This window comes from Mustela lutreola, chromosome 4, assembly GCF_030435805.1.
Source record: "Mustela lutreola isolate mMusLut2 chromosome 4, mMusLut2.pri, whole genome shotgun sequence".
NCBI classification, from domain to species: domain Eukaryota; kingdom Metazoa; phylum Chordata; class Mammalia; order Carnivora; family Mustelidae; genus Mustela; species Mustela lutreola.
In genome coordinates, this window is record NC_081293.1 from 15973023 (window position 1) to 15994291 (window position 21269).

Sequence of the window (21269 nt, forward strand, 5' to 3'; positions counted from 1 at the left end):
GCAGGGAAAGGGATGGAAGGGCCACCAGAAGGGGCACACGGAGACCGGTAAGGGAGCCGCCACAGTTGCCCAGAGCAGAGAGGGTGGTGGCTGGAGCTAAGGGTGCCCACGCAGAGCAGATGGAAACGCCCACTGGAAAGGGAAGGGCGGACAACAAGCAGCTCGATGTCCAGCCCTGCTCCCAGCAGCCTCTCTGGGAGGAGCACAGAGGCATCAGCCGTTCAGCTGAGTCGTGTCAGGCCAGTGGGGTGGCTCCTGGTCCTCGTGCAAGTAAACCCGAAGTCTTTGTAGGATTCCCAGTGTTTTCTCATTAAAAAGGCAAGAAGCAGTGTTGGTGTTTTAATAGCGCCCCAGCATTTGTGTTCGCTTCGACCGCACAGTCCGCTGGAGGAAGTCGGGCTCCAGCTTCCCCGGGGTTTACCTCGTTGTTCACGAGAGCTGCCGAGCCGCTGTCGGGTGTTGAACATGCCCTGTATCCTGACACTGACTTTACTGAAACTGTCAACAAAAACGAATTTGGATTTTGTTATTTCTTAGGGTTCTGGTCTTGTATTTACACAGATTGGGTGATTAGACTGCCTCATGGTAGTTTATAAAATAGAGGTGTCACCCTCCAGTGCTTGCTCTCGGGGCTCGTTGGCCTTCCAGACCCCCCCCGTCTATGAATCACGGTGGGTCCTCGGACAGATGTCCACAGCGTCACTGAGGGGGGCGCCGAGCTATCCATGGTAGCAGGAAATGTTTGGTGGCACAGGGACGAGATAAGCCAGTGACAGTGAGGCCTGGGCACCTGGGCGGAGGCGCTGCTGGCCTGGCCGGGAGGGCTGGGCACCCGACGGCACCCTCCGGCTCTGCTCACGCCGTCCCTCTGGGTCTCCTCCAGGCCAAGTCTTCTGAGGAAATGGGCCACTGGCTGGGCCTCCTGCTCTCTGAGTCAGGCTCCAAGACAGACCCGGAAGAATTCACCTACGACTACGTGGATGCCGACAGGGTGTCCTGTATCGTGAGTGCGGCCAAAAATTCTCTGCTGTGAGTGTTCAGGGGCCCTGTGGCATCACACCCTCCCTTCCCAGCCATGCTTCCCGACACGGGCCCAGGCTCACAACTGACCCCCCTTCCCGTGGCCTGTTCAGTTGAGCAGGGTGGCAGCTGAGAACCCAGGGTCAGCCCTGTTCTATCCAGGAGTGGGAAACAGGGCCTGAGGACAGTGAGGAGCTGAGCCAGGCCTGGGGTGGGGCGGGGTAAGGGGACGCACAGCACCTTCGGCCTGCGTGGACGCTCTCCAGCTCCTTACGGCAGGTTGGTGCCTCTCCTGACCGTCCCCTTTCTTTGCGGCCGATGGAACGCTTTCTCCTGGCTTCCCCCCGAAGTCCTGGCCCACTCTGAAATAAGCAGGGTCGGTACTTCTGCTCTCCAGGCAAGCAGACGGGGCTCTGGGAGAAGCACTCCTGGATCAGGGTGGTTTGGGGAGCTGTCAGGGAAGCTGGCCGAGCTGCCGCAGTGGGATCGGTTTTCCTGTGTCCAAAAACGGGGATGTGGCTGGGCTGCCCAAGGGCATCGTGATGATGAAGACATGAGAAAGGATTTCATGGTTGGAAAAAGATCCTAAAAGGGAGGAGTCCGGGCGGGAAGGCAGTAGGATCTAGAGAGGACAGTGATGGGGGCAAGGAAGTTTGTTTTCCTGGAAGAGAAATTCAGAACGGGGAGTTCCAGTAAGAAGGGCCTGGGAAGAGAGGGAGGAGTTATCCCTAAATACAGGAGTTGAAATCGAGGTCGACGCCAGCGCCCAGGTCCCCTGCACGGCCTGCGGCTCCTGCCACACCTCGCGTCGTCATGCATCTTTGAGACCGGTGGCGTTCACCCCCCCCCCCCATCAACCCCCTCTCGCTGTGTCTCGCCGGGGCTTCCAGACTGATGCAGAGAAAGTTCTCAGAGCCGAACACTTACATCGACGGCCTGCCCAGACAGGACCGTCAAGAGATGCTGTACGATGACGTGGCGACGTCAGAGCTGACGGCTGTGGTAAGGCCCCAGGCTGGGCAGCGACCTGGGCTGTCCTGTCCTCCTCCTGCCAAACCTTGATGCCAGAGACCAGCAGATTGTCCCTAAGATGGGCAGATTCCAAGTCCCCTGCAGGGTGCAGGGACCTAGTGCAACGAGGCCATCTTGTGTGCGCTGCCCCTGGCCTGGGGACCCGGCCTGGGCCGTGGGAGGGTGGGAGGAGGGGTGTCGGGGTCGGGAAGAGTGACACCATTAACCTGTGAGGCCCACACTGATGGTGGGCAGTCATAGCGACGGCAGGTCCCGTTTACTGGACACCGAACCCTGTGCTGTAGTGAGGGCTTCTGCGGATCGTCCCATTTAATCCTAACTGCCCCCATAAGGATGTGCCCTAGTCTCTTCTCTACAGATGAAGAAATGAGATTCAGGATCAATAAATACGATGTCCTGGGCCTCCCACCTCCTGGATGGTAAACCCAGGACTTGAACCCTGGCCTTTTAAGTCCAGCTCAGTAGAAGCTTCCCCAGGAGGCGGGTCCCTGTGAACCCCAACAATGGGGCAGGGACCAGAGGGAGGTCTGGCGCCCCCTCCACAGCGCAGGGGGCAGAGGCGATAGTGACAGCCCCCCGACTCTCCTCCGCAGGTGGAAACGCCAGAGGAAGCTGCCCCTGGGACAGATGCTCTGAGTGAGTCCCCACCCGACCGCGTCTACCTGGACCTCACACCTGTCAAGTCCTTTCTGCACAGTTCCAGTGGTGCACAGTCTCGGGCCCAGTCCCCACTGCCACCCCAGCCGGACCCTCCTGCCGAGACTCTCCCTGCAGACCTGGGCCCTGCCCCCGATGAGCCCCTGGTAGAGTCTCCAGAGAACCCCGAGCTGCAGGTAAGGCCATCCCCACATAGGAAAGCCAGCCTCGCCTTCACAACGCCTGGACTGGCTGAGCCATGTTTGTTTCCCCCAAAGCAGACTCTGCGGCAGGAGAGTCCAGAGCCCGAGGAGCCTTCCCTGAGAACCACAACAGTCAAAATCCAGACTGAGCAGCAGAAAATCTCCTTCCCGTCAAGCTGCCCCGACACGGCGGCCGTCACCCCAGCCGGAGCCAGCCCACCTGTGAAGGAGAGGTTGAGGGTGGCCAGTGCAGGTGCCTGAGCTAGATAAGAGTTGCATGTTCTGGGAGCGCCTGGGTGGCTCAGTGGGTTAAGCCTCTGCCTTCGGCTCAGGTCATGATCACAGGGTCCTGGAATCGAGCCCCGCATCGGGCTCTCTGCTCGGCGGGGAGCCTGCTTCCGCCTCTCTCTGCCTGCCTCTCTGCCTACTTGTGATCTCTCTCTCTCTGTCAAATAAATAAATAAAATCTTAAAAAAAAAAAAAAAAAAAAAAAAAAAAGAGTTGCACGTTCTGGAAATGGCTTGGAGAAGTTAGTCCAGTTCCCGCCCTTTCAGACGCAGAAGCAGAGGTGGAGAGAGGTGAAAGGACCTGCTCAAGGTCACACAGCAAAGAAAGTGTGCGCCCGATTTCCTCATCTGTCCCTGCCAGGCTGGCCTGGTGTTCAGCTCTGAGCCACCGCCAGAGCCTCGGGTTGCGTCGGAGCCTGCGAGGGCAGGGGGGAGGGGGAGGGGGTGGAATGGCCCTTGTGTCCCAGCCTGGCTGACCTGGGGCTACTCTTCTCTGGGTCCGTAGAGATCAAACTTGGCAAGAACAGGACAGAAGCGGAGGTGAAGCGGTACACGGAGGAGAAGGAGAGGCTGGAGAAGAAGAAGGAAGAAATCCGGGGGCACCTGGCTCAGCTCCGGAAAGAGAAACGGGAGCTGAGAGAGACCATGTTAAAATGCACAGGTGAGGGGCCTCCCAGGTGGGGAGGTCAGGCAGCGGGTTTGGGCTCTCCGTGGGAAGAAACCCGATCTGTGCCCCTGCGGGCGGCCCACGAGCCTCGGCCCCGTCCGCCTGCAGTGCGGGGGTCGGGGGGCTCCCCTGCCCTGTCCTCCCCCACGTCCTGTCTGAAATGCAGCTGTTCTGTACGGAGACCCTCTGACCTGCTGTCAGCAGGACGGTAGATAGCAGACAAAACCGGTCAGAGGAGGAGGTCTCAAAATCACACATGTAGACATCACTGTTTTATTTTCACCTAAACATGTTCCATCTTCAAATGTGGTTCCGAGGCCTTTGCCTGAGACACAGGCCATCTGCCGGCCAGCCCGGGTCCCCTTTCCTGACATGTACAAAGAAGTCCGAGTCCTTGTAGCTCCTCTTCCAATCCTTCCCTGTCACTCGGCAGCCATCTCCTCGAAGAAACTTGCCTCTTAGGGGACCCCTGAAACACCTGCCGCATTTTCAGAGTCTGTCTCACATTGCAGAGTCACACCCACAAGCGCAAGTGTGGGAGGCAGGTTTGGGGACAAACCCCGCTGATTCTTGGGAAGCCGCGAACATGACTATGCCCCCCTCACCTTCCTCTACCAGAGTCACCTGCTTTCTTTGTTCTAGAACCTTCCAGAAGGTTTTATACCTCAGACCCATGCCCTCTGGTGAGGGCAGAGCTCTCTTCCCCCAGAGTGTGTACCAGCCTTTGCAGAATGCTAACGCAGGACCCAGCTCTGAGTGCGGGGGAGCCAGAGCTGTGGTCCGCAGCCCGCTGGGGCACCGTTGCCTGCAGCCAGCTGAATTCCACCCCCCCAGACAAGGGCGCCCTGGCCAGCCTGGAGCAGAGGCTGAAGGAGATTGACGAGGAGTGCCGGGTGGAGGAGAGAAGGCGTGTGGATCTCGAGCTCAACATCGTGGAGGTGAAGGACAACCTGAAGAAGGCGGAGGCCGGGCCCGTGACGCTGGGCACCACTGTGGACACCACACACCTGGAGAACGTGAGCCCCCGAGTAAGTGGCGGGAGTCGGGGTGCCTCCGTGCCGCCTGCAGCACCGCCTGGAGTGGGGCTCGGGGGAGGGGCTCCCATGACGGGCCCTCCGCTCAGGCCTTGCTCTCCTCTTACCCGCTACAGCCCAAAGCCGCCACCCCCACCCCTGCCCCAGACTGTACCCCCGTCAACTCGGCAACAGCCCTCAAGAACAGGCCTCTTTCGGTCATGGTCACGGGCAAAGGCACCGTCCTCCAGAAAGCCAAGGTAAGCAGTCACACCCAGCCTCCTTCAGGGCCACCAGGCCAAACTGTCGCTAAAGTGGGGCCCCCTCTTCTGGCCCGGGTAGCACTCCCCTGCTTCCGGCACCAGCTCTGAGAGGGCTCTGGCCAACCAGAAAGGCGTGAGCCCCGGGGTTCCAGCGTTCTTACCAGTCTACCCGAGGAAACCGGATCCTGCAACCATCCCCCGCTCGAATATCTGTAGAGGCCTGGGTGATTCCCTAAGTTCAGAGACAGGCTGTGACTGGCCAGTTTTCAAATCAGAAAGTCAGTGATTCTAAAGGCCTTCTGCCGTTAAGAAAGGTGATAGGATTTGCCTCAAGCCCCCCAGCTAAATGGTGGTGAAGGCTTGGTAGGGTGTGAATAGACAGGCCTTCCTGGGTTCCCCCTGGGGGCTAGATGGAAAAGTGTTGTCAATCTTTTCCTTCTTTGCACTGTAAAGAACAGACCCAGGGCAGCCTTTGTTTGGGGGGAAAGTCTGCTCCTGGTTTCTGTCCTGCCTGCTGGAGAGAGTCTGAAGCCCCCCAGCACCAATGACTGGCTGCCGAGCCCAGGCGAGCCTGTGAGCTGCCGCCCCCTCCCTGCTGTGGCCCGTGTGGCAGAGCAGTCCCAGCAAGCTCTGCTGGGCCACGGCCTCCGAATCCTCTTAGCAGGTGCCCCAGATCGGAAACAGACAAGGGTTGAAACGTAACTGGCCTCTCTATTCTGAAATGCTTCAATGCTTCAGAAAAATATTTCTCCTTCATGCTGTTTCTATGTAGATGGAGGTTGCTAGAGAGGAAAACTAACTTTCTTCTTTTGGGGGGGGGGGCGGTTGCTGGTATTTGAATGGCACTCTAGGAATGGGAGAAGAAAGGAACAAGTTAGGAGACAAGCTTCATCGAAAGACTCTCCTGCCATCACGGACCTTGGTGACAATCCTACTTCATTAAAGTCTTCGTGAGAGCAGCGACTCTGTCAAGAGGCGAGTCTGCTCCGAAGGAAAAGGAAGGACTGTGGTCCTCTGGGCGGAGAGCATGGCTCAGAGGAGGCTCTGTCCGTTTTCAGAGCCAAAGGAAATAATACAACAACAAAATAGAGGGCTTCTCTGGGGACCTAACTTGCTACTGGATGGAAACAAGACATTGCTGTGTTTAGGGGTCTTCTGTGTTTTTTCTTTGATGTTTTCATCAACTGCTTTATCAAGCTTTTTAAGTAGGGAAAAGCATCTGATGGTGGGACTTTGGTGGAAAAGAAATCAAGGCAGCAGGACCCTGTTCCACTGGTCATGTGGCTTGGGTGACCGAGGAGACCTCAACTCCTGCCATCTCTCGTCCAAGCTTCGACTTCTCTCCAACATGAGCAGGTCCGACTCTGTCTTCTGTGGTTTTAAACAGCATCACGACCACCCGTGTGAAGCCATCCATGACAAGCATCTTGAGAAACAGTAACAGCGAGAATATTTGGGACCAAGATGAGGGGCTGTCCCCACTAAAGGACTTTTTTCCAGCCTAAAGCAGGCTTGAATCAATTGCTTTTAAATAAAATTTTAAATGATACTGTATTATATAGGGGGGGGAAGTTCATAATCCTGTAATTTAGAACAGCAAAAAGTGTCTTTTTCAGATTTAGAAGGATCTTTTTAAGGTCTGACTTTTTACATTACTGTAGGAGGAAAGGTCACCCGGTGTTTACAGATGCAGTCCTGTGGCCGGGCCATTTTTCGGGGAGAAGTTCTTTTAAGTTCTGCTTAATGTCCAGGCGCCTTCCAAGAAAAACATGGTGAATTCTGTTTCAGGTTGACACTGTCCTCCTCCTAGAATTGGCAGTGCTGTTGATTGTGTCTTTTCTTCTGATGCAGTGTTTTGTTTTGTTTGTTTTTAACACTGATTGAAACATTTCATCCGCCATTCCTGCCGCCTTTCTGGGGGTTGTCAATCAGCATTCTCTAACACTGGTTCCTGAGAACTAAAGGTCTCTCGATTTCTGTTGTCTTCCTAATCCCAGGGCATTTATTTCCTTTGTCATATACACTTGGTGTCCTTTACCAAGTGGTGAGTTCGATTTTTTTTTTTTTAATAAAACATTACCTGTATTTTGGGGTTTTCTTGTAGTTCATGGAATGGCTTGGGGCAGTGCCTGGTAGACGTCGACCTTAAGGGGAAAACACACTGAAGTTCAAAACATGTGCAGTAAAAACTAGTAGAACTGCAAGGTGCGATCTTAGCAGGAGACTTTAAGCCTCCTTAACTCACGCCCCAGAGGTAAGCCTGGAAGAGGATTTCCCCAGGATAACACAAAGGAAACACCTGTGATCAGTTTCTGCAGATAAGGGGCTGGAACCCCGCCCTCCTAGAAGTGAAACACACCCCTACGTAATTGTTGGGGAAGAGAAATGTACCAATACTTGGAGGGTTGCCTAAGGAAGAATTAAGAAAGTTCCATGCATGAATGTTACTTAAAACAAGACAAAATCTGGCTCATTGAAATGACCGAAACAATAAAGAGACAACCTGAGGCAAAATTAAATAGAATTTTTAAAAACCATCTTTAGTTTGAAGAATATGCATTTTCCATTTTATAAAGTTAGCACAGTCATGGTACCAAATATCCAACACAAATCACAGAAGAAAACCCCAATCTCATTTTTTTTTTAAAGATTTTATTTTTTATTTGTTTGACAGAGAGAGATCACAAGCAGGCAGAGAGAGAGAGAAGGAAGCAGGCTCCCGGCTGAGCAGAGAGCCCGATGCGGGGCTCGATCCCAGGACCCTGGGATCATGACCCGAGCCGAAGGCAGCGGCTTAACCCACTGAGCCACCCAGGCACCCCATCCCAATCTCATTTTTTGAACAAAGATGAAAAATACCTTAATATTGGCAAGTGAAATTTGATAGTGTTTAAAGAATCATGCGTCACGGCCACATCATGTTTATCCAAGGAAGCAAAGGTGATTCAAGAACTGAAAATATTCTAATGGGCCATTTATGATATGATCAGATTAAATGTAAAAAAGATCATCTCCACACTCCTAAAAAAAGTATTCCTAACCTGATAAAGTCATCCACATAGAATGATGGAAGATCCCTCCGGGTCCAGAAACAGACACGAGCTTTTAAAATCATTATTTCAGAGATCCTAGACAAAAGTACTCGTATAAACATCAAAAGGAAGGGGTGAGTCTGATTATTTATAAATATCTTTCTAGAAAAGAGAATTAACTCTTAGGATTAGAGCGTCCAGCAAGTTGGCTGGAATTGGGATCATGCAGAAAACAAGATTGGTGATCTCTCTGCACTGTGTAAATTTTTCCAAGGAAAACCGATTTCTATGTACTTAAAGGCCAGTTTCTTTTAAAAGAAAGGAGTTCCCTCTGCCACTACTGGGGCACAGAGAGGGTTGAACTGTTCAGTGACACCTTCCCTAGAAAAGGTTAAAAAAAAAAAAAGGCTTGAGGGCTGGGACCTAAAACTAGAAATAGCCTTTAATGTGTAAGCCCAGAGCCCATGGCTCTGTTTGTTTTTTTTTTTTTCTTAAGCTGAAGCAATTCAAATGGGATAGCCAAACATGAGCCGTGACCTGGACAAAGAGCTCACACTACAAAATGATGAACCTGCTGTCAATTTGAAGATGGTTGGTTCATGTAAGTTCTTTGACATCGCCTCTCAGCACCTGCCAGGTGGACACGTGACCCTACCTTGATGTCGCTGCTACCACAGCAAAGGTAATAATGGGAGTGAAAATGACCGTTCCTTTGTGATGTCTAACACCTGATGACCTCTCCCTGCACTTTAAATCAAAATAGCCTTGAACATTTGCATGCAAAACAGTTACATTATTAACATTAAAAAGAAAAGCCAGGACAGAGTGTCTGGACTTAGGTGCCAGCTCTGCAAAGCTTTCTACTGAAAACCCAAATTCTAACCACACAACCAAGGGCAAGAAGTGTTTCCTGAAGACTGCAGGGCTGAGTACCTAGTTTGCCAGAAACATAGGCCAGCGGAGCCCTCTTGCCACACGGGTTCCATTAAATAACCAACATCATTTCTCAAAATAGTCCTTTCAAAACTGGACATGGAAAGCAAAACCACCTAAACAGCATAAGTCTGAAGCTTCAAAAAGCCCGTACCCTCTATGTTTCTTTAGGTCATATTTGTTAAGAATTCCACTCTTCCTTGTCCTACCAAGAAAGGACAAGCTATAGGCACTGCACAATTAGCCCCCACTAAGTAACCTCCCAAGGAAGCCCCTCCAAGGGAATGTAGCTCAGGTCCGGCGCCAACGTCACCCAGCCCCTGGAGACCAGGGTGGTCTGCATGCTCAGCTCCTCTCCCATAGTCAAACAAGCTGGTTCACCGTCACGTTTCAGTCTGGAGTCTTTCTAGGTCTTTGCCATGCACAGATCTGGTCACAAATGCCACTCCAGCCCCTTCTCAAACTAAAAGCAAACGCACTTGGACATCTCTGGGAAAAGACGTGTGAAAAGGTCCACAGTTTTTCAGTCTCAAAATGCCATGGCTCCGGTGGTCCCAAGGACCCTGCAGTGCCGGCCTCCTCCTGAGCGGTACCATCCCAACAACATTATTTAGTGTTTGTTGTGGGCAAAGGGAGCTTCAAACAGGACACTGACCTTCTCCAAGCTCCTCTGTTTCTCCTCAGGGAGAAGCTGGCAGAGGACACCAGGGCACATCCAGGGATGGAAAGTATTTACTTACACATCAAGACGCTTCAATAGCTGCGGTAGTGGCTGAACCGGCTGCTGCCGTGTCCCTGAGCAGCACAGTCTGCCGTTGGGACAGCTCTTCCTGGGGCTGAGGGACATGGGCGGGAGGGTTCCCCGTGGAGCTGGAGGCAGATGCTCTGAGGACCCCAGGAGACAGGCAGCCGCAGGCGTGCTCTCAGTGCCTGGGGCGCCCGGGCCTTCTGGGTGGCTGCTGGGAGGGGTAGGGCTGCTGCCCTTCCGCAGGCTCTGGATGGGAGCCTCGTGCCTTGGGGGCATCTCCTCGCAAGGACCCTGGGACAGAGGCGAACCTTGAGGACAGGAGGAGTGTCCGAGTCCTCTTCTCCCCAGCGGGCGGCCTGTGGGCCCCGACACTTGTCTCCCTTGCTCCCCAGCCCAAGCACCAGGGCCAGACCAGAGAGGCCCTAGCTGACGGCCCTTCAGGGCTGCTCCCCAGCCTCAGGTTACCTGAGCCCGAGGCTCCAAGGGGCATCTGCTGCTAGTCGCTCGGCTCCTCTGACTTGAAATTCAAGTGCAGGAGCCCCAGCGGGCTTGTAATGCTGCCCAGAATGGCTGACTGTCCCGTCCAGACCTCTCTCCTAGACCGGGACTGTGCTCTGCTCCAACCACCAGTGCCACCAGTGCCTCCCCAGTCCTCCCTCGGTGGATGGCCATTCCTCCCAGTGCCCCGAGCAGAGAGAAATGCTCGAGAATGACCTCCCACTGGCCTCCCCCGCTCTGTGCCCACGTCCTGCCTTCCTGCCTCTCCGCCTCCACCGTGCTCCCAACCCAGGCCTCCCTGGACACCCTCCTCCCAGCTGCTGTTTTCTCGACTGAGCCTGACGCCGACTCGCCCTGAGCTATGCTTATTCACTGCCCGTCTCTCCACCGGCACGGGAGCTCCAGGAGGGCCGCGCTGCTCACTCTTCACCGCTATGTCCCCGCACCAGGAACGGCGCCTGGGACGCCGGTGGTCCCCACCGCATGTTTCGTGCGAGAAAGAACAAACCATTGCAGGAGGCCCTCCGCTGAGCCAAAGCCCTCGCCTCTGATTCCGCTGAGCCCCAAGGGCCGAGCAGGGCTCAAGTGACCCCCACCCAGCACCCACAGGCAGCGCGAGCACCGCACTTACGGTTCCCGCAGTGAGGGCCCTGCCAGCCGTCCCGGCACTCGCAGCGGTAGCTCCCGTTCCGCAGGATGCAGGTGCCCTCGTGCAGGCACGGGCTGGGCTTGCACAGGCTGACCGGCCGCCTGGCTTCTGCAAGGGAGAACATGCCCAGAGGGCCCAGGCTGGGTCAGCCCCAAGGACGGCCTCCTCTCAGGAAGCCCGGGACAGAGGTGAGGCCACGCATCTCCGTGTTTCTGTGAGCCCTTAAGCAGCAGGGTGGAGGTCAGCACAGGGTGGGGGGCCCACATCGCACGGCTGGTCAGAGACGCTACTTCCACCAGCTCTCCTGTGGCAGGCAGGGACTCTCTCCCTCTCACGTGTGCTGGGCACGCAGCAGTGTTTACTGGGATGGATACACTTTTAAAAAGGCAGGAAGGAGGTCACTGGCAAAAGGATGGCGTGGGGCCGGGCTGGCCTAACTGCCTATGTTCCTAGCTCCATCGTCCACTACAAATCGGAGTCAACCCGGATCCTTAGATTCCGGGAGGAATCTGTAGGGATTCAAGTAACGTCTTCTGTTCAAATGAGGTGCAAAAATTCTCAAGTTTGGCCATCCTGGCGATGACGTGTCTAGGGGCTCAGGCTGAGTACCCCCTCCCCGCCCCAGGGGCACGGAGGGCACGCACAGCCCCACTCACCTGCACATATCCATGCGAGGAGCTCATCCTGGTGGTACCTCAGGTCTGCGTAGCTTGCCACATGGATCAGGGAGTCCCGGGGGCCCGCGAGCCTCCGCAGAGCCTCCCTTAGGACAGGCCCTACGCCCACCACCAACACGGAGACGCCGTTGTTCCTCAGCTTCTGGACAGGGACCACTGCGTCCTCCGCCCCCATCCCGCCCGTGAGCAGCACCACAGCCTTGGGGACACCGGGCCGGGCGCCCCTCTGGACAGTCATCACTTTGTCATAGACGTGCAGCAAGGCTGTGCCCGCCGAGCCCACGCCGCCCAGGTAAGGGGCCTGGCTCGTGGCCAGCAGCACCGCAGCGCGGGTGAGATGGGTGTCCAGCCCGAAGGCTGTCCGGACGCGGCCGCCGTACACCACCAGGCCGACCTGGGTCACGTCCGGGTTCACGTCCAACTGCAGCGTGAGGCTTCTCACAAAGCTCTGCATCTGGGCGAAGTTCTCGGGCCCCACAGAGATGGAGGCATCCAACAGGAAGAGCAGATCCAGGGACCAGGCCTGGCAGCCTGTGGGAGCGCGTCGGTGAGCCCCGGGCTGGGCCGTGCCCAGCAGAGCCCCTCCGTGGGACCAGGCCAGCAAGAGGGACCGTGCTGGGTCGGGTCAGCCAGTCTGTCCCCTGCAGTAGCCACCCTCCACCCTCTCCTAAGATAATAGGACACGTGAATGCGGGGTTAGACCACATTCCCCGACTCCCTGGCAGGGAGGTGTGGCCACATGCTGAGGTTCTGACTGGATGTGGCTGGAAATCGTAGTTTCCAAAATCTGTCCTCAAAAGGAGGCTACTTGCCTTCCACTTCCCTTCGAAGCCGTGACCTTGGACCTCGAGGTGGAACCTCAAGATAGCCAAGCCGCCCTGTGGGCTGAGGCCACCCACCTCTGAACTGTGCAACAGACGCCTACCATCTGTCAGCCCCGAGCTCTGGGGACCCTCTGTGACAGCTCCCTGCCCGCACCCTCATTACTGAGCACTCTCCGTGTGCCACACACTGTACTCCAGGCGCCACTATAGCAAGTGGACAAAGTGGGCCCATGCCTCCTTCCTCGGGCTGACGGTCTGTGGGGAGACAGCCACGAAACCAACCCAGAATCACAAATCCCAGGAGCGGGCATGGGGGAGAAAGCGGGGTCCTGCGAGATGGACTAGCAGGAGCCACACAGCAAGTGGACTCTCTGTGAGGAGGCCGGTCCATTGAGGGCTGGGCGGCTCGTGGAGGGCAGGGAGAGGGCCTGAGGGGCTGCTCCTCCGCCTTCCCCCTGCATGGGGGCTGTACAGAGGCCTGAAGGACCAGCCACAGGGGACTCTCGGAAGCCAGTGCAAGGGGCTCAGCTTTTCTTCCAAGGCAGAGGGGAGCCAGGGGGAAGGATTAGGCACGGAGTAAGTGGGTCAGATTCACTGGTTTTAGAAACCGCTCCGGCACAAGCACATCTGAACAGCGGCCACCCCAAGGAGCCTGACAAGACACGATGACCACCTGTAACGGAGGGTCCGAGACAGAATTCTTGGAAGCACAAAAGGTCACTAAGTAAAAACTAAGGAACTCTGAACTAGGGCTGGGGTCCTTAGCAAATGAAGATGCATCCGTACGGGGTCATTAATTCCGACAAACGTAGCTTGTTAACCTCTTACAAAAGGAGCCCCACTACCGTGGGGCGCGGGGACCTCACCTGGGCGCGGCTGGCCGCACAGCTTCCCCTGCAGCTCAGGGATTCGGTGGAACAGGTCCCGGGGGCCGGTGTAGACCAGGACGTGCTTCGGGCTGCCGGTGATCTCCTCCAGCTCCGCCCGCATGGCCTCTGTGCCCACTCCCAGCAGGAGCAGCTCTCGGGCCCTCGCGTGCCGCGCAGGGCTGGCCACCTCGTCCTGGGACGGTGACTCGGTAAGCAGGACCAGCACCCTGCGCGGACGGTCCTGGCCCGTCCTGGCAGCACTCCCAAAGCCCTGCTCCACTGCCTGCCGCAAGGCACTGCCCGTCAGGGTGGCGCCGCCACGGAAGGGAAGACTGTCCAGGCTCTCGAGCAGGGCCGGCACGTCCCGGTACTCGCCCACGGGCACGGCCACCGCCAGCTCCCCGCTGTACCAGGCCACACCCACACGGGTCCGGGAGTCCTCGCTCAGTGACACCTGCACAAACCGCTTCACGAAGGCCTTGGCCCGCAGGAAGCCCTCGGGGGTGGTGCCCGCTGAGCTGGCCAACAGGAAGAGGATGTCGATCCTGCACTCCAGGCTCAGCTTCGGGGCTGCCAGGATCACAGCAGCCCGCGGTCACACTACGGCCCCCGGGAGCGTGTGGGTCACCATCCCACCCGACTCAAGGCGCCCTGTCCCCCTCCCGGGCAGGAGTGAGTCAGGGCAGAGACACTGAGGGGGCAGGGGCTGGGGAGCACCTCGACAAGTTAGGGCGAGACACAGCTCTCCCTCCTGGGTCTCCCATCTGACCTTTTTTTTTAAATTTTTTTTTTTAAGATTTTATTTATTTATTTGACAGAGAGAGATCACAAGTAGGCAGAGAGGCAGGCAGAGAGAGAGGAAGGGAAGCAGGCTCCCTGCTGAGCAGAGAGCCTGATGTGGGACTCGATCCCAGGACCCTGAGATCATGACCTGAGCCGAAGGCAGCGGCTTAATCCACTGAGCCACCCAGGCACCCTGACCATTTTTTATAAATTTAAAATGTAATCTAGAACTTTCCTCCCTTATGGTTCCTGCTTCTTGAGTCCTCTTTGAGAAATCTTTGTCTGCCTCAAGTCATCAATATATGCTCCTCTGTTTCCTTCCAGAAGCTTCCCTGCTTTGCCTTTTGTATTAAGATCTATGACCCAGCTGGCACTGGTTTGTGGGTAGCTTGTGAGGTAGGGGGTCCAGTTTTGGTTCTTCCATATACACCTTCAGTTGACCCAGCACTCGATTTTTTTAGGTAATTACTTAAAAATTCAGAGTAATAAATGTATATATATTAAGAACTTATTGTTTAACAAGCTCTTGCTATGTGTCAAGCATCATTACAAAGCACTTTGCATCTACCTTATTTAAAACTCTCCACAACCCTACAGCGTAGAGTCTATTGTAACGTTCATCTCATACCTTTAAAACCAAAAAGGGTTTAGGCCCCTTGCTCCTTTTCCTATGAGAGGGGAGATGAGACTCTGCCCAGAACCAGGCCTCAGAGTCCGACTGGGGTCAGCAACGGCGCCCATCCACACACGAGGGGAGGGCAGGTGGCCCACTCTGGGGCCAGTTACCCGGGAGCCGCTGTCCTACCCCGGGCAGCCCCAGCAGTCACCTACTCACAGAGCACTCAGAGGCTAGTTCACATGGAACGTCAGGTCAGTGGTGTGCTTGCAAAGTAGGTGGCTCTGAAATCCAAGGGCCCATTTCTGTCTAATAGCTAGGAAGTGGGAAGTGGACAGGGGGAGCCCTGGCTCCGCTGCTCCCCAACAGTCCCGTGCTACGTACCGCAGTTAGCCTCCCCTCTGAAGGCCGGCGGGCAGAGGCAGTGGTACTTGTCCAGTCCTTCTGGAATACATGTGCCTCCATTCTGGCAGGGCTGCGAGTCACAAGCGCCTATCGGAGAGATGCCCATTAAGAGCCTAGCACATCGGCTCAGATTCACAAAGGGATCTGATCAGTGCTGTGAGTCCAGCAGGCCCCCCTGCCCCACCAGGGCCCAGCTCCCTCCTTCCCCCAGGACCACTAGGGACTTAGCCAGAGCACCTGGGGCAAAGACAGGACAGGAAGCGAGTGAGGTACACAAAGGAGAGGCTGGATGTGGGTACAAAGGACACGCCGTGGTGGGCTCTATCAGGCCTGCGTGAACCACAGGTTCACAGGGGATGTGCCAATGGCCCCTGGGCTGTTATGGCCTGAATTGCATCCCTCCAAATCCATATGTATTAGTCCTAATCCTCAGGAACTTGGAATGTGACTGCATTTGGAGAGAAGGACTTCAAAGAGTCTTTAAAGGCTCCTTAAGGTTAAATGAGGTCATAGGATGGGCTCTAACCCAGTATGACTTAGAAGAAGAGGGAGAGACCCCAGCAAGGTGCACAGAAGGAAAGCCACGTGAGGATCCCAGGAGCAGACGACCATCGTAAGCCAAGCAGAGAGGCCTCAGAAGAAAAAGAACCTGCCGACTCCTTGATCTTGTTCATCAGCCTCCAGAACTGTGAGAAAGTAAATTTCTGTTTTTAAGCCCCTAGTCTGTGGTACTTGGCTCTGGCAGGCCTAGAAAACTGCATGATGGGCCTCACCACCCCTGCCTACTGAGGAGGCCTAGACAAGCTCTGGGTGGCCATGACAATGAACTGGTACTGGACCCAGGCTCCCTAAGGATGAAGATCTCAGTAGCATCACGACCCCACACAGGTGTCCTGAGATGCAGGGGGAAACTGCAGTGTGGAAGGTGCCGTTCCCCAAGTTCTCCGTGGTGGTTCTTAACGGCTTCTGCAGGCTGGCACTGCCAAACAGGGAGCCTTTGGCTCCTGGAGCCAACAAATGTGGCCTCTGCTTCCCTGGGCACCTTAATTAGCCGGGGCAAGCCCCAGTATCTTCCACTAAAAAGGATGAGAACTTGTTCCACAGTGTTGCTGTGAGGATTACATGAACTAATCTGCGGAAAGTCTGAGCACAAAGCCTGGCATGTAGCCAACACTCCATAACAGGTAAAGACAATATTTGTTTTTGGATATGAGGTCCAAATGCTGGGCCACAACTCTTTCAAATGGGGTATTTTGCCCAGGGAGCCACAGTTCACGTCTGAAGTGTCCTCTCCGTGATCCTATCTGAGCTTCGTATCCATTACTATAAAACGCAGATAATACCACGCACCCTCCCTCATAGAGTTTCGGAGAACAGGCAGGAGCTTCATGAATTCATGTGTCTTATATTCAAAGGGCTTCCTAACTAGTTGTATGGCTACCAGTGGAAGTAGAGATTTCTGGCCTTTCTACATGAAAATGTTGATATATAACTTGGAGATCACGTCACTGAAACCAAACTGTCTGCTTTTTGAGGATAGGGATTATCGAGGCTCATGGAGAGCACCCGGGCTGCCATTCTGCCCCAGGCGTATCATGGAAATGACCAGGGGCCCCGACAGCAGCACAGACATGGGCCTTTAACTGAGCCGCTCTTCTACGCTAGGCACCCCACTAAGTGCCACATGTGCACGATCTTGTTTCACTGCCCGATGAGTCCCATAAAGGCCCCCATCACTGCAGACAGGGGAGCTAGAGCTCAAGGACTAGAAGTCCCGTGAAGACCAGACAGCTAGAAAGGCGAAGATTCGGATGCAGCCCCTGGTCACTGTGGCTCCAAAGCCTTAGGTGCTCAAACCTTAATTTTTGAGCAAAAACAACCGAACTTTCGGTGTCTCCTGCCTTTCAGAAGCCAGCAATGTGAGAACTTGAAAACAGGATGCCGAGGAGATCACTAAACCCAGGGATAGGACCCAGGAGACATGCTCCCTGCCTCCTCGGGAGAAGCAAATCCATAAGGGACTGATGTCAACACGTTTGAGTATAATTTCTCTGCTCTCGGGTCAGTGGGGTGCACTGGAGCCCCTGGTGAGGAGCAGGGAGGCCCCCCCAGGGAACAGGTTGAATGATGCCAATACTTCCGTGGGCGTTACCTACTCAATCTTCCCTAGGATCCCAATTATGATGCCCGCTATCATACGGAGCAGAGAAGTGGGTTTTCCAGACACGGGATGACCATTACCCCTGTTTTAGAGAGGGGGAAACTGAGGCTTATGTGTCCCGTCTGGAGTTTGGTGCTGCATGTGAGGCTTTCTACCTGCAAAGCTGGTGCTCAACGCGTGCCCTTCTCCGCCTCTTGTCAACGCAAGGGGCGCTGGCTGAGGAAGGCCGTTCTTAGTGAAAACCACTACTGTGCAAAAGAGGACTGAGTGCGGCACAAGTGTGCTCTTCTGCCTCTGAAATGCCTGTCTCTCCACCCCTGAGCTGGTTCCCACCCCACCCTCTGCCCCAGGAGTGCTAACGCCCCTTCTGAAGCCAGCCAAGTCCCCAGGGCCCAGAAAGAGCTAGAGAATCCAAGAGGCAGACTGTACCTGGGCACGTGGTCCTGTAGCAGGTGGAATGGTGGCTTCGGTACACTCTCTTCCAGCTATCACCCGAGGGAGCAAATGATGGAGATCAAAAGTTTAACAGGGGGGGCACCTGAGTGGCTCAGCGGGTTAAGCCTCTGCCTTTGGCTCAGGTCATGATCCCAGGATCCTGGGATCGAGCCCTGCATCGGGCTCTCTGCTCAGCAGGGAGCCTGCTTCCCTCTCTCTCTCTGCCTGCCTCTCTGCCTACTTGTGATATCTCTCTGTCAAATAAATAAATAAAAATCTTTATTAAAAAAAAAAAAAAGTTTAACAGGAAGGCCGAAACCTGGAAAGTTATTTGAAACGCTAAAAGCTGATAGATTCCTATGCAGATAGGGGTCAAGAAAGACCACCCTGTTTTCTTTGATTCTACCCTAGCTTTAAGTTGCACACAGAGTGGGGAATGTTTCAAACTACCCAGAATCAATTTTTTAAAAATGTAAATTGGCTATTATGTCAGAATTTGGAAATACTCTGTGTTCAAAACTCTGAACTATGAGAAGAGCTTTCTATTATGAATTCCTTTCCAGGGCTAGCACCAAGGGGGGTGGAGGGGGAAGCAGTGGGAATTAGACAAGTGGATTCTGGCTGTGCGACACCCCCAGGCTCCCCACCACTGGGGCAGGCTAATTAGGCTCACCTCTAAGGCAGAGTCTTTCCTGGAGCAGAACATCCACTTGGGATAAGAGCCAAGTCAATTACAAAACTCAAGGTGCTAAAATCAGAAGTTTGCCAAGCTGCCAGCTCATTAAAGAGAAATCTCTCTCTCCACATCTCCTCCTAGTAACTTTGTAAAACCACAAGGCCTAGCCCACAAAGCTCTGTGGACGCCCTACGCCACCTCTCTGACCTGCATGGGAAATCGGTGTTGTTGGAGCAGGGACTGGCCACAGGACTTTGCTTGGATGTGCACATGGCTCCCTCAGGTCTGGACTCTGTACAAGGCCTTCCTTGCTCTATTTAAAATTACAACCCTGCTCCCAACCACCCCCCCCCCACACACCCTGACCCACCCCTTCATTCTTTCTCTCTGTGGCACTCATCACTACCTAATAGTTTGTGTTATGCTTTCGCTGTATTTACTGCTCATGATGGCAGATTTCTTTCTGAGACATTTCATGCCGATTCCCCAGGACGTAGGACGGTGCCGGGCACACAGGAGGCCTTCAGTGTTTCTTGAGTGAGGAGATTGCTGATGAGCTCCTCTGTGCAAGCATCATTCCAGAAGCTTGCAGGATTAGTGAACTCATATGAACGCTCTACCTGCTCCCCACAACCCCCTGCAGTGGTACGGTTATTAGCCCCCTTTCAAATGTAGAAGGGGGTGGGTAGGAGGTTCCCAGCTCATTAGTGGTTGGAATGAAAAGTTCAGCAGTCTGACTCCAGCATCTTGAGTACAAAGCCACGAAGTGGGTCCTACCCACCAGCCTCTCCCGGGGCTCCCAACTCTGAAAGCCTCTGCCCAGCGCGCCACTGGGTTCCCAGATCTTTCCAAAGTGTTCCAGCAACCCCTTCTCCATGATGTCCTGGGGAGGACAGGCCCCATCCTAGCACCTGAGACACCTGACAGCGGTCACTAGTCCTCTTGTCCAAAGCCCCCTCTGGACCATGAGCGTCCTGGGGGCAGTGTCTATGCCGGTCTGCTCCCTGCATGCTGCTTGACTCACAGCAGACGCTCAGAACATGTTCAGGGAGAAACAAAGAACTGTCTCCTTTCACTTGAAAGCTTGGGTTCTGAAGAGGTCCTCTAGTGGCCTCTGACACGGCCCCATTTCCTTGGACCCATGTACAGGGCATGGCCCTTCCCTGCCAAGACAGTCCTTGGACTCTCCCTCAGCCCAACATGATAGCTCATGGGTTTTCAGCCAACCCATTTCATTGCTGTGTCTCCTGAGCTCATCCCTGAGGGCAGGCCAAGGGGCAAAGACGCAGTGGGTTCAAACGTCACCCCTGGATCTCCAGGAAAGGCAGAAATGTGGGATTGCCAGGTGCTGACCTGCTGTCCTGTAGGAAGTCTGGATAAAAGGCCAAGCGCCAGTCCAGGAATTTTTGAGAAAATGGCTAACCACAGAGCAGCAGAGACTCTAGAATGCCCAGGCGCCAGATCTGACAAATATTGCATCTCCCATGGCCTCCACAACTAGAATTCATCCAAGACCTTAAACCTCCTGCCTCACTTGGTCCCATAAATATGGAAACTGGTATTCAGAGGAACCAAACTACCAGATCACCATCCCAAATCCAGACCACGGCCCTAGTGGACTAACTTTGAGTCGCTTATGAGCCTTCCAGAAGAGCTGTGACCCTGTCACCCTCACTCACTCTGGGCACCTGGGCAGTGTATCTATAAGACCCTGCCACTGTGTAGCTGTGATCCTCCCTATGACCGCCCCCAGGACCCCACAACTCTGTCCCTATCTCCCCCCACCCCCACCAGGCATTCTCTGATCCCTGTCACTCTCCTTGGCCAAGACCCCAAACAGCTGTTCTCCCTGCACTCAGCACTCAGCTTTGGGGGCCTCCTTCTCCACCCAGACGTGTCTTCGGGCTCAGACCCCAGACCACGTGGACAAACCTGGAGAAGGGACAGACTGCCGCCAGCACGGCCTTGCTCCCGCGCGATCCTCTCCAGCACGGGGCACTGCCCACCAGCTCCCTGACCGTCTCCAGCGTCTTGTGTTCACAGGGGTGAGGCTGGACCTCGCAGTCTGTGTCCGCAGGGCACACGGATGGAGAAGACACGGTTACACCTCCTTCCCCCCGCCGTGGTTCCATCACCCTCAACCCAGGCCACCCTCTGCCTCTCGCAGGGGCCAGTCTCTAAGCATTCCCCGCACACTGCTTTTACACCCTTGTGCCCCTGTGCTCCTTTCACACAGCGTGCTCCTGGGTAGACCCTGACGACAGCAACTGGGCGTGCAGAGACCTCACCCCAGCTGAATCTGACCATGCCGGGGAGCTGTCCACCCTGAGGAGGGGGACAGGCACAGGGACCCCCTAGATCTGGGCCCCAAGCCCTCCTCTACCCCAAGGAGACAAGCTCAGGGTTCCTGGCCAAGAGAGGCCACCGGGTCTGACACAGGGAGAGAGAGCAGAGCAATGCTTCTAGCACCAATGCTTCTAGCCCCCTGCCTGGGGAGCTGCTTGACCTGCGGCCTCAGGAACTGTCTCCACCCCACTTTCACCAAGGGCAAGACCGCTGCTTCCCAGCCCGGAAGGCCTTACCTGGAGAGGCGGCGGTGCAGAGAGCAGACGCGCTGAGGGCGCTCAGGAGACCGTTGGTGGCGTCCTCCACCTGCTCGGCCGTGAGCACGTGCCGCTCCCTCGGCTCGCTGGCCAGCGTGTGCAGCTCCTCCCACCTGTCCCCGGGCCCGGCAGAGAAGTCACGGCCTCTCCTCGCCCGGCCCCCACCTTCCTGTCCACCCATCCCCTACACCGTGGGCTCCTCGTGGGCATCAACACGACCCCACGCTCCAGGAGCCGCT

The 21269-nt window shown here is 55.3% G+C and overlaps 2 protein-coding genes across 12 annotated transcripts in view; one reads left to right on the top strand and one right to left on the bottom strand.

The window, feature by feature from the left end:
- The window catches only part of AFAP1L2 (actin filament associated protein 1 like 2), a 96143-nt gene extending 88919 nt beyond the window's left edge, over positions 1–7224 (top strand). For 4 of the 6 annotated variants that reach the window (XM_059173104.1, XM_059173106.1, XM_059173110.1 and 1 more), the window contains 8 exons: positions 884–1029; positions 1911–2022; positions 2646–2885; positions 2967–3144; positions 3684–3839; positions 4680–4873; positions 4996–5118; positions 5973–7224. In XM_059173104.1, coding sequence (XP_059029087.1) covers positions 884–1029; positions 1911–2022; positions 2646–2885; positions 2967–3144; positions 3684–3839; positions 4680–4873; positions 4996–5118; positions 5973–5999 — 1176 coding nt within the window. In that variant the 3' untranslated portion in view covers positions 6000–7224. The remainder of the gene's footprint in view (positions 1–883; positions 1030–1910; positions 2023–2645; positions 2886–2966; positions 3145–3683; positions 3840–4679; positions 4874–4995; positions 5119–5972) is intronic. The other 2 variants (XM_059173105.1, XM_059173107.1) reach the window with 1 other exon arrangement.
- A 532-nt stretch (positions 7225–7756) lies between these two features.
- Positions 7757–21269, bottom strand: part of VWA2 (von Willebrand factor A domain containing 2) — a 47068-nt gene continuing 33555 nt past the window's right edge. For all 6 annotated transcript variants that reach the window (XM_059173117.1, XM_059173120.1, XM_059173115.1 and 3 more), the window contains 8 exons: positions 21010–21143; positions 20360–20492; positions 17746–17801; positions 15135–15242; positions 13349–13921; positions 11638–12189; positions 10964–11089; positions 7757–10125 (listed from right to left, as the gene is read on the bottom strand). In XM_059173117.1, coding sequence (XP_059029100.1) covers positions 10010–10125; positions 10964–11089; positions 11638–12189; positions 13349–13921; positions 15135–15242; positions 17746–17801; positions 20360–20492; positions 21010–21143 — 1798 coding nt within the window. In that variant the 3' untranslated portion in view covers positions 7757–10009. The remainder of the gene's footprint in view (positions 10126–10963; positions 11090–11637; positions 12190–13348; positions 13922–15134; positions 15243–17745; positions 17802–20359; positions 20493–21009; positions 21144–21269) is intronic.